General features: G+C 53.5%; 1 protein-coding gene across 1 annotated transcript; it reads left to right on the plus strand.

Moving 5' to 3' along the window:
* The first annotated feature begins 6,766 nt into the window (after nucleotides 1–6,766).
* On the plus strand, nucleotides 6,767–7,693 carry LOC112995353 (olfactory receptor 14A16-like). Its single transcript, XM_026120257.2, has one exon. It carries the CDS (start codon nucleotides 6,767–6,769, stop codon nucleotides 7,691–7,693), a length of 927 nt encoding a protein of 308 aa, XP_025976042.2.
* Nucleotides 7,694–12,090: the final 4,397 nt, after the last annotated feature.

The following is a 12,090-nucleotide window of genomic DNA, read 5'->3' on the forward strand; positions in this document are numbered from 1 at the left end:
TCAAGCATGCTTTCTTCTGGATGCAGAGGTTTGACCCCTATTTGCAGGAGGACATGGGCTGTGACCACCTGAAGATGGCATCTCTGAGCCCAAAACATGCCCTGCCAAGCTCAAGGCAGAAGAGGATCCATGGGAAAGGAACAGAGGTTCTCCCAAACAAGTAGACTACTAGGATTTATTACAAGGTGAAGGATCCATTTCCAGCAAGGGCATTTCCAGCAGGCTCTTGAGAGCCCCACGGAACTGCAGGATACCCCAGGCTCTGGGATGCAGCACCCCTTTCCACTCAGAGCCAGATTCCAAAGGGGGACCCTGTCCCAGGGAAACCTTGCCCTGGATTGCCCCCACCCCCACAGGATCCTTGGGGCTTAGGGCCGAGCCCCAGGACCCAGGAGTCCTGGCTGCCACATTGTGCCCCCAGCTAGTCAGGACTCTACAACAGGGCTCTCATGGCAAGGCAACCCTCCCAGCCCTGTCCAGCCACCCCCACAGTCCAGGATCCACATCCCTGTTTACAGTTAGCAGTCTGTGCGCGACCCCTCAGGAAGGAGCTCCCAGAGCCCTTACCCTCAGTGGAGAGCTGCAGGAGCATTGGGAACAAGGAACTGCAGTCTTGGCTGATGGTGTTGGTCCAGCAGTCCTCCATCTCAGTGCCCCCTTGCCCTTGGCTCACCTCTCCAGATGAGGAGGAAGGACGCTCTTCCCATCTCATTACAGAAAACTCTCTGATGTGCCCCTGCTCCTCTGCCTGTCGGTGAGGGGCCCCAGCGCAGCTCTCATCCCCTCTCCTTGCCATGGAGTGGCTCCAAAGGGCAGTGGCAGGCAGCACATGAGTGGTGCCCAGCAGTGGCCACACCTTGCAGGGAAGTGAGGGTACCCCTGTGGCACCATCGGGGAGACCTCTGTGTGAGGTGGCACATCCCACTGTGACCTCAGCTCGTGTCATCAGGGGGCTCAGCAGGTCACTGCCATGGAGATGGCACAGCCAGGGAGAGAGCAGAGAGATTTCTCCTCACATCCTGGGAAGCAGTCACCTCCCTTCACCCCAGTTATTTTCCAGAACTTGCTGATAAATCCTTCAGGAATGTCTCCAGATAGCGCCAAAGGCTGTGAAAGATCTAAAATGGGGCACTGGAGAAGTCACTTCTGCACCCCTGCAGTGGCAGGTCTGTGCCCTGGGCAGACCTGTGCGGGAAGCCAGGGCTTCAGGGCTGGTTTAAGGTTTGGCATTTTTCAAAGCCAGGATCAAAGTCATGTGGGATGAAACAGCACAAAGTGTGGACACAGGCTGAGATGCTTTGGTGAGCCTCAAAACTGCTTTCTGCTGTGGTTTGCTCTTTTTGTCAAAGTAGGATGTAGGACAATATGGGAGAGGACATGGCCTTCCTCCTTTAGGCACCAAAGTTTTTAAAAGTCCTCAGCAAGATTTCTGCATCTGCAATGCTTAAGATAGACAGGATATGCCAGAGAAGAGCCAATGTGCCCTTAATGTACATCATCCAGGGGGCTTTCTCCAGGACCCTGGTCACTGCCAGGCTCCAAAGCCATGGGCCAGCCCAGGTAGCAAATTTGGGGATTTCCTCGTTTCCCATGAATTTTGCCCTGCTTTCCTTTTGGCTGAGCCTGGGTAAAGCTGTTTCTCATCTTTGACATGAGTTGGTCCATGGGCTTTCCCGTGTCACCTCAAGGTAGTGTTTCTCCTTTGGGTACATTCCCTGGCACCCTGGATCCCCTCTGGGGCACTGTGTCACTTGGGGGATGGCACCCTGCATCTCCCACATTTTTGACCCTGGGCTTCTCAGGACACGCTCACATCCTGCAGTGCTGCTGTCCAGGCTCCAGTGCAGAGCCTGTAAGGCAGTGCAGTGCCTCAGGACCTGCATTTAGGATCATTCAGAAGTTTGTGAGGTGACCAGCTCCCACCTCTGCAAACCTTGCAGAAGGGTGACTCCATCCTTGAATACTGTCAGAGATGTAGCTTTCCAAGTCACTGCAAAAGAAAGGACTCGTTTACTTATTTGGGTTGCTTATCCAGCCTGTGGCACCCCCTTGTGACGCTGTGAGCCCAGGTGTGCACCCTGAGGTCTCTGCCCTTTCTCTGCCCTGTCTCCTGGGTGTCTACCCAAAGTCATCTCTATGCGTCAGGGTCATGGGAAGTGTTGCTTTAGAGAGCTCACTTGAAGCTGTGACATGTCATGGAACGGAAGGTCTGATAGAGGCTAGTCTGGGACATGGCCATGCCCCCACGGCCCCTCCTGCTCCTGGTCCCAGGGTCCAGGAAGGTGTCTGGGGAGAGCAGTCGGTTTTGTGTGGGTGGGATGGATTTCCCTTGACATGCCCGAGTCCTGCCTGGGTTGCTTTTCACACTCTGGAAAATCCCTCTTCTCTAGGGGCTTGCATAGAGTGTTTTCCAGACTTTTGTACATAAACACAGCCTGGTCTGGGATCCCACAGCACAGCCCAGGGCCACCAGGAGCCATGTGGCTCTCTCTTGTATGTCCACATGTCCTCATTAAATTGACAATTTCCAACATCACCTTTACAGCGCACTATCCGGCCACTGTAACATTGCAGCTCCTTCCAGCACTCTGTTCATTTCCATACTGAGCTGCTGATTTCCCTTTCCGTGAGTTTAAAGCTTGCTCCGTCTTTCAGTAGTTTGTTCCTCTTACGCAAGTCCTAAATTCTGTTTCTATCTACCGTTTCCTATCTCTCCAAAAAATTCCTAGTCAGGCTCTTCCTTGTGGAAAGTGGACCTCATCGGAGGCAGCTTGGACTTACCATACAGTTGAGTGTAATTGTCTTTGAGGAACTAGATCAAACTTTATTTTTACTCTTGCAATTAAAAAAAAAATCCTTGTGTGTCTATTTGCAGCTAGTTCTCTAAGGCAAGCAGGTGGGAATTGGGACATATGAGCTGCAACATTCAGCTACAGGCTTCAGTGGAGTAAGGGTAGCTTTTAACCAGAGTGATACAAGTCCCAGGTGACTGGTGAGAGAAATGGCAGGGCTGGGGAGATGGGGAGGAAGGTTGTCCATACAGTGTCCGACCTCTGGGACACTGCTTTTCCTACATGTCCAGACTTCATTAGGAGACACTCCTTGACAGCAATTGGAGAATGTTGCTGTCACTTATTCTGAAAGCTCGATAATAAAAATAATAATAATAATAGTAATAGTAGTAATAATAATAATACCTTTAAAAGCAGAAATACTTATATATTTTTGAAGTCTCCATCTTTCAGCTACACTCGTGAAACCTCTCCAAATAGCCATGCAAGACTTGAAGAAAATTATAGAGAGAGACGTGGTTCACCAGGCCTTTTTGCATTGTAATGAGCCCCATGGTGTATTTGGTGCTGAGTCCATGAACCTCAGCTATTGCGAGGAGCTGGAGCAAAATGCTGAAGTCAAAGTCAGAAGCAAATCCCACACTTTTGTAGAACGTTAATAGATCCCACTGAGGGCCATTACCAGCAAAGACTCACTGGGGGCTGATGAGAGCAGAAAACTGTAATCACTGCTTAGAGGTAGGCAAAGGAAATGTGCAGGTGGCTCTGATACCATGTTAACCCTTGATGTGTTTTTCAGGGAAAACGGCCAAGCATGGACACTGAGACCCTGGGAAGGGAGATCCTTTCCCCCATGTGTTTTCCATGGCTCTTCCTGGGGGCAGTGTGTGGGTTGGGGTGTGCAATATTGATGCAGGACAACGACATGAGACCTCCTGGGCTCCCCAGGGGACAAGGGGGCAGTGAGGCCCTGGTGTCTGCAGAGAGACAGCTCGTTCCAGGAGCAGCTCCTCTTAAAGGAGCAGCAAGACTCAGGGCAGTGCATGCAGGGGCCAGGATGAGATGAGCGACTCAGAAGTTAAAGACAGTCAGCAACAGGAGGACAGTTGAGAGTTCACTGTGAGGAGAAATCTTCACTGCCCTTGACACAGTAAGTCTCTGGCTGCAGGCAACGCTGCTGTGTTTCCCAGAGGGTTCTTCTGAAGCTGGCACCTTCCACAGCTGAGAGGGTCTGTCAGGGTGGCTCTGGCAGCTTCTCCTGTTTGGAGCAGGTGGTGCGTTAGAGCAGGGATTCCCAGCCGCACCGTCAGGTTGACAGGGCATCACAGCTACATTCTTCAGGGGATGGTGCAGGGGTGTGAAGCCAGGGAGTGCACCCAGGTCTGCCCAATGCTGCATTTCAGAGCAGTGTGCCTGAGCTCCAGGGTGCTGTGTGCCCGGGGCAGTGACTCTGCTGCCTGTGAGGGTCAGCACTCAGCCTGCCCAGGGACCTCCCCATGATGGTGCTGCAGGGAGAAACTCTGCATGGAAGGAGCGACCCGCATCAGGGCAGGTTCATTCTCCTGTTGAGAGAGTGCTGCATGGCTCAGGGCTGCTCTCAGCTCCAGCTCAGCCCCAGGACATTTTCTGAAGGGGACTTTTCCAGAGGAAAGTATATGCTGGTCATACCTGCAAAGGGCAGAGCTTTCCTTCCTGAGTCTGTGCTCAATCTCCCCATCTTTTGACGGGGCTGCAATGGAAAGAGTTCTTTAGCTTAGACAAGAAATTGAGACTCCTAAACTGTTTACAGTGAGAGACCAAAAGGTCTGTGAGGAACCTCAGCAAATCCCTCCAGCCACCCCTCTGCCTAGCAGCAGCACCACCATAATGTTTATTAGCCTCCTCAGGGTTGGTCTTAGCTGCTCCTTAGCACCTGCAAACCTGAAGATATCTGCCCCTGAGACAGTGCCAGGCAGCAGTGGGATGATGCATGAAAGAGAGGAAACTTCTCACAGGAAAGGCTGTGGGAGGGTGGATGTGGGCAGTTCCCTGACAGTTTCTGCAGTGCAGATGCCTTCCCCTGAGCCAGCCCCTGTGTCTCCTCTGCCACCCAGCAGAGCCTCTGCCCTCAAGGCAAGGGATCGAGGGCATGAGACACCTCCTTTGCAGTCCAGCTGCCAGGAGAGCAGATGTGTCCCTCTCCTGTATGTGCCCACTTTACCACTGCCTGACAGAGGGGCTGAGAGCAAAACCTCCTCTGCAGGGGGATGTGCACAGCTGAGTAAGGTGCAGGCTTTCCTGCATGCCCATGTGGAGGTGTTTGCATGGGAGCAAGAGGGTCCAAGACCCCTCCTAGCCTGTGGGTCTTTGGGCAATGCCATCTACAGGGCTGGGGAATGCGGCATGTCTCCCTAAGGAGACATCCTCTTTTGGGCAATGCACTAGCCCAAACACTTTTGCCACTCAGGATTCTCTAGTAATGGAAGAAGCCAAGGATTTCTATCCTTTCAATAGATGTGCCCCGTGTGTGGTGAGTAAGTCCCTCTGCTACAGCCCTTCTTCTGGAGAATGGGTTGTGAAGATGTTGCAGACCCCTTCCCCATTATGAGTAGGCTTAATCGGAGAGAGGATGTGGCCTCAGAGCTTGCCTGTACCCCCTGCCCCCAACCCCTATTGTGGCTGCAGATGTGGTGCAGGTGGTAAAGCGATGAGAGGATAGGATCTATCTTAGTGGAACGGGGTCCTCTGCAATGGGTCCTGTAACCCCTGCCCTCATGTGCCTATTTTCCTCCCTTGCACCGAGTGGGAGCTGGCGGTGGTTGATTCAGACACAGACACCTCTGTTCAGAAGGGCGAAAGAGAAGGAGATGAATTCCTCCCAGGGTTCTTCTCTTCCAGAGGCTGATGGGCTGGATGCTAATGTCATCTCTCCCTGCGGGACTTGGAGAGTATTCCCATGAGGTCTCTGCTTGAAATCCCCCACATTCAACTCAGGGCATCAATCCCCAGAAACTGCCCTCCCCTAACCCCCAAATATGTGTTGCTGTTTGCTCTCTCCATGTACCCAGTGTGGCAGAGCATATGGTGAGAGCTAAGGGACTGAAGTTACAGGTGAGTTTCAGATATGAAAAGTCAGTTTTGTTCTTGAGTCATACTTGTGGTTTGGCTGGGTACCAGGGCTACGCTTGTGTGCACACCCCGAGCACTTTGGTCCTTAGCTCCTTGCCTGGTCCAAGAATTTCCTGGCCACTCATCTGCACAGATGAGAGAATAGGTTGTCATGAGACAACGGACCACCTTGAAGCTAGGTGATTGACTGGACCTAGGCAATTAAATATTTGACTGAGAGTTATGGCAGCCCTGCAGGTGGGAATTTCTGAAGGTTCTAGAAATTCCCCAGTGGTAAATCCTGCTGTGTCTAGTCCAATTTGTATGCCGAAATGTGTTGATAACCATCCTGAGTGGAGTGTCCCAAAGTGTCCTTGCTGCAACAGTGATCAGATTGTGCATAGCTAAGACATTTGTAAATAGTCCATACAAAGTGTTCCTGCAGTAATTGTCACATACTCTGAGGTTAAGGTGTATCAATAGCAATGAATTATGCATGTGCTGGGTGGTCACATGGGTCCCCAGCCAACTGGATTAGAACTGAGCTAAACAGGGTTCAGGAGTCTCACCTAAAGCAGCTGACAGCACTGCAAGGACACTTTGTCACTGGACAATGACTGACCATCCTGTTTTGATTCTGAGTGTCTGCATAACAAGCAGGGCTGACTCCTCTGGAGCCCATGGACAGAGGACCCTGTTCCCCATGGTAGACTCAGAAAGCACAGACCAAAGCACAAGTAGAGGAGGTGAAGGAAGATCATCTTGGTAAGGAGAAAGGAAATGTCGGGAGTTGCTCTGAGAAATGCTGTGGGTTTTGTTCAAAGTCGGTCCTAACTTGTCAATGTCTTTTCCTCCCTGGACAGTCCCCCAAAGCCCAAAGGAAGCAAATGTCCAACAGTAGCTCCCTCACCGAGTTCCTCCTCCTGGGGTTTGCGGACACACGGGAGCTGCAGCTCTTGCACTTCTCGCTCTTCCTGGGCATCTACCTGGCTGCCCTCCTGGGCAATGGCCTTACCATCACAGCCGTAGCCTGCGACCACCACCTCCACACCCCCATGTACTTCTTCCTCCTCAATCTCTCCCTCCTGGACCTTGGCTCCATCTCCACCAGTGTCCCCAAATCCATGGCCAATTCCTTGTGGGACACCAGGGCCATTTCATACTCAGGATGTGCTGCCCAGGTCTTTCTGCTTCTCTTCTTGCTTGCAGCAGAGTATTTTCTTCTCACAGTCATGGCGTATGACCGCTACATTGCCATCTGCAGACCCCTGCACTACGGCACACTCATGGACAGCAGAGCTTGTGTCCAAATGGCAGCAGCTGCCTGGGGCACTGGTTTTCTCAATGCTGTGCTGCACACTGCTAACACATTTTCAATGCCACTCTGCCAAGGCAATGCCCTGGGCCAGTTCTTCTGTGAAATCCCCGAGATCCTCAAGCTCTCCTGCTCTGAATCCTACTTCAGGGAGGTTGGTGGTGTTGTGTTTGGAATCTGTTTAGTCTTTGGCTGTTTCATTTTCATTGTGGTGTCCTACGTGCAGATCTTTGCTGCTGTGCTGAGGATCCCCTCTGAGCAGGGACGGCACAAAGCCTTTTCCATGTGCCTCCCACACCTGGCCGTGGTCTCCCTGTTTGTCAGCACTGTCATGTTTGCCTACCTGAAGCCCCCCTCCATCTCCTCCCCAGCTCTGGATCTGGTGGTGTCCGTTCTGTACTCAGTGGTGCCTCCAGCAGTGAACCCCCTCATCTACAGTATGAGGAACAAGGAGCTCAAGGAGGCACTGAGGAAACTGATTCGACTTGTACTAGTTTAGCAGCAAGAAGCTGCCCATTGCTCTTTACAGGTGATTTCTTATTTATCTCAGACAACTCTTGTGCTTTGGGCATTCTCCCTGTGATGATCATGTTTCTACAGAAGTGTTTGAATTCCTCCCACTTCCCCAGCAGCAGGAATCCCTCAGTCTGTCTGCCTGAGAGGCCTTCTATAAATGTGTCTATCACTGTGTCAGAGCTGGCCTGACTCTAATAAAAGGGGATTTGCTCAGTGCAGTGCTTGAAGGTCGAGCTCTTCTTCCAAAGCTGGAGAAAATAATTTACTCAAGGACTTTCACCATGAAAGGGCCTCTTGTTTTTCCAGGGCTCTCCATGGGCTCAAGGCAATGAGCTCCTGAGATGATATATTAGGGAATGAGGGCTGCATTCAGCCCTTACTTGTGGGTGACCAGTGCTCCTGGAGGTGCTGAATGGTCAAGCACTGTCTGCCTGGGACTGTCTCCCCTATGACAAGGCTGGTGACAGAGGGCTGCAGTGGGGACCCTGCAGGCATGGGGAAGGGAGCCTGGAGATTGGTTCATGTCACCTTCATCTTCACAGGCTGGACCTAGGGACACACCTGAACACAGCCTGAGCCATTTGAAGTGTCCCGTGATTGCTCAGAGCATCTTCCACGGCCACAGACCCCTTGGTAAGGGGTTGTCAGGTGCAATGATGCCAGTCCCCTTGGGTCTGCTTCTCACTCTGACCACCACGGCCAGCGTGGAGTCACCTCGTGGCCCTGGGGCTCCACAGCCCGCCCGCTCTGCAGAGCAGCGTGGCCAGCTCGGGGCCCTGCAGGGAGCACAGGGGAGGCTCCAGGAATGGCCCCACGCCAGCACTGATGCACTCACTGGGGAAAGTCTCTCTGGGGAGCAGGGACCTCCCTGGAGAAGGGGAAAGGAGCAATTGTGTGCTTGCAAGGAGGAATAAATGAGAAAGAAAAATCTGTTTCTGTGTGTGTTGGGGCAGCAGGAGCTGCCTGAGGAGCCCCAGGGCAGGGACTCTCATGCTGTCATGGAGTGAGGGGCTGGCAGTGTGGGGGGAGCTGCAGGCAGCCTGGGGGTAAGGAATCTCCTGGACACAGGAAAAAGGGACAGTGTCCTCTTCCTGCTTGTGCCACTGGGGCCAGTCCCAGCTTGGAGGCTGATGGGGCGGCTGACACACACCCCTGCCCCCAGGAGAGGGCTGCACCAACAGTGGGGCTGGGGCAGTGGTGTGAGTGCCACTGCACTGCACAAACACCATCCACAACCCCTTGCTGCAGCCCCCATGGCACCCCACCCCTGCTGACCTACTGCCCCCCCCATACTGCCCCATGTCCCATCTCCTCTCCCCACACTGCAGGGACCAGTGGTGCAGCAGGAGCGGGAACAGCTCCTCAGCCACTGCCCGGCCCCCAGCCCTCCCACCTCTCCCCATGCCGGGGCTCCAGCCCCATCCAGGCAGTGGGTCCAGCCTCACCCCCCAGCTCCCAGCCTGGCAGGGCCATCACTGCTCACCGCCTGGCCCCCCGGCTCACTCCTCCCATGCTCCCACTCCCTCTCAGGGAGCTGAAGCTGCCCTGGGTCAGGGAAGTCAGCAGCACCAGGGCTGGGATGGGGGTTGGGGTGACAGGGATAGCAGGGGATTATGGGGCAGGGTGAGCAGCCCCACTTGTGGGTCTTTGTGACTGTGCTGGGAGGGATGAGGCCATCGGGCCAGTCAGGCTCCAGTTGCTGCTTTGCCATCAGCTCCATGTTGGGAATGTCGGGGTTTCCTCCTTTTGCAAGGGAAGGGCTGGCAGTGGAGACCTTGCCTGGGCCCAGTCCAGACCCAGGCTGTGTCCCACATCACAGGCGGAAGGGGAAAAGGGAGTGTGGGGTTGACAAAGGGCTCTCCCCATTGTCTGCTGGTGGGCAGCTCACAAGAGAAGCAGGCTGTCTTTATGTCTGGGGTCTTTCCATTCATGAAATCACAGAGCAATTCAGGTGGGAAGGGACCTCCAGAGCTCTCTAGTCCAACCTTCCATGCAAAGCAGGCCAGGTTAGAGCAGGTCTCTCAGGGCTGTGTCCCAGTAAGCTCTGAACATCTGCAGCAGTGGAGATCCCACAGCTGCCCTTGGCCCTTGGTCCAGGCTTTGACCACCCTCATGAGGAAACCTCTTGCTTGTATTGAGTTGCAATTTCTTAGGTTACTGATGGAGCTGGTGGACGTCATTGCTGCGTTGCTCACAATCATCTTCCATAGGTCATGGCAATCAGGGGAAGTTCCTGAGGACTGGAAAACAGCAAAATTTAACATCCATCTTCAAGAAGGGACAAGAAAGAGAATCTGAGGAATGACAAGCTGGTCAGAGTCACCTCAGTCCCTGGGAAGCAGATCTTTCTGTGAGCTCATTCCAGCCACATGAAGGTGTTGGGACCAGCCAGCATGAAGTCATCGAGGGCAAATTGTGCCCGACCAATCTGACTGCCTTCTGTGATGGGATGACTGGCTGTTTGAGCAAGGGAGTGCAGTGCATGCTGTACACCTTGAATTTAGGAAGGCCTTTGACATGGCCTTCCATAACATCTTTGCAGCCAAACTGGGGAGATGTGGGATGGAGGAGTAAGCAGTGGAGCATATAGGAAATGAGCTGGAGGCTGCCTGACTCAACAAGGGGAGTGATACAAAGTGCAGCTGACTAATGGTTGTCAGGGATGTTCTTCAGAGGTCAATACTGGAGCCAATGCTGTTTGCCACTATGAATGACTTAGATGGTGGAATGGAGTGCACTCTCAGCCAGTTCATGGATGATGCCAAATTGGGGTGAGTTGTCCCCAGGGCAGGGACTCTCATACTGTCATGGAGTGAGGGGCAGAGCCAAGGAGGCACTGAAGAAATTTATCCAATGGGTACAAGGTCAGTGCCAATAACTGTCCCACATTCATTCACTCGCCAGGATATCTGGCATCAAGGCTGTGTGTTGTGCATTTCTTTCTTTCTTACTTTTCTCTTTTACATCCGTGTTAAAAAACAAAAAAGATGTCCAGTTCCTGTCTCATCTCCTCAGCAATCTCTCATTTCAATCTGACCCAGAGACTGCGTTGAAGCAGGAAGCCAGGCTTTCCCCTTCATCAGCAAAGACGCGGGAACCTCAGAGCCTGCTAGTCTGAGCTCCCTCGGATGCCCTCAGTGTGATGAGGAAAGTTTCCCTTTGCAGTGTCTCTTTTAGCACTGACACCAAGGGAGCTCGGGGGTCAGAGTCAGGCCCACGTGAGTACCACTAGGGTGAGACCGTGGGTCCGGTGTCCATTAGGAGAACAAAGCTCCCCTGGAGACAGTCAGGGTGTGATCTCACACCCCTCTCCTATGAGGGTTGCAGCCAGCTGTCCCCATGGACTGGTCCTTTCCCTCTTCAGTGGTCCAACATTCACAGCGGAGCAGGAACAGAAGGGAGGGGAGTCGGGACGCAGCTTGTGGGGACAGACCCTCCGTCCCTCCGGAGCAGCCCTACGCTGCCACAGCAGGCATATCCTTGCTGCAGCCTCTGGAGTCAAAAATATGCTCAAGGGATTGCACCATCTTTCAGGGTCTGGTGTTCTGCTTGTGAACTCCATGGGCTCTGGGGGATGAGATCAGAGTCCCAGTGTGATCTGTTGGGGACTGAAGGCTGGATTCAGAGCTCATTTCTCGGTGACCAGTGCCAGTGGTGATGGAGAATGGTCTCTGAATTGCCTGCCTGGGGCTGTCCCACAGGTGACAGTGCTGATGACAGATGCCCATCCTTCTGGAAGGGAATGTGAGCCACCAGGAGAGCTCAGGGGATCTGCAGGGACAGCGTGTGGCTGGGGTGTGCAGTGAGTGGAGCCTCAGAAAGTGAGGGATGGTCCACAGTGGAGTAACCAGAAGGTAAAGGACTAAATCCAGGTATGCATGGGGAAACGAGGGCTTTGCAATTGCAGGAGAGGCAGTGGGGACCCAGGAGTCCAGGGAAGGGTGACTGGAGAGTGATTCCTGCACCCTCAGTGAAACACCACAGGCAGAAGCTAGTGCCCCCCCAAACATATCTCCTGCCATTGCAAACACCCTGGAGTCACTCTGAGCACAGTCCATGAGCACAGACAGGTGCCAGCAGTATCAGTGGTGGTGATCCCTGTCCAGCTGGGTCTGATTCCTGCCGTGACCAGCATGGCCAGAGCTGAGTCAGGAGTCACCCCATGGCCCCACAGCTTACTCACTCTGCAGAGCAGCACCACCAGCCTGGGGCCCTGCAAGGAGCACAGGGCAGGGGTGCAGGAATGGCCAGGCCACCACGGACACACTGACCTGGGGAAAGGCTCTCTGGGGAGCAGGGATGCCCCAGGAGAGGAGCAGGGCAGCATTCAGAGATAGAAAATGAGAATGAGAAACAGGTTTCTCTGGTCACCAGGTCGGG

This window comes from Dromaius novaehollandiae, chromosome 25 (assembly GCF_036370855.1).
Source record: "Dromaius novaehollandiae isolate bDroNov1 chromosome 25, bDroNov1.hap1, whole genome shotgun sequence".
NCBI lineage: Eukaryota > Metazoa > Chordata > Aves > Casuariiformes > Dromaiidae > Dromaius > Dromaius novaehollandiae.

Excerpts from the sequence above, each read along its gene's own strand:
- LOC112995353 (XM_026120257.2), top strand. The coding sequence starts at position 6,767 with ATGTCCAACAGTAGCTCCCTCACCGAGTTCCTCCTCCTGGGGTTTGCG.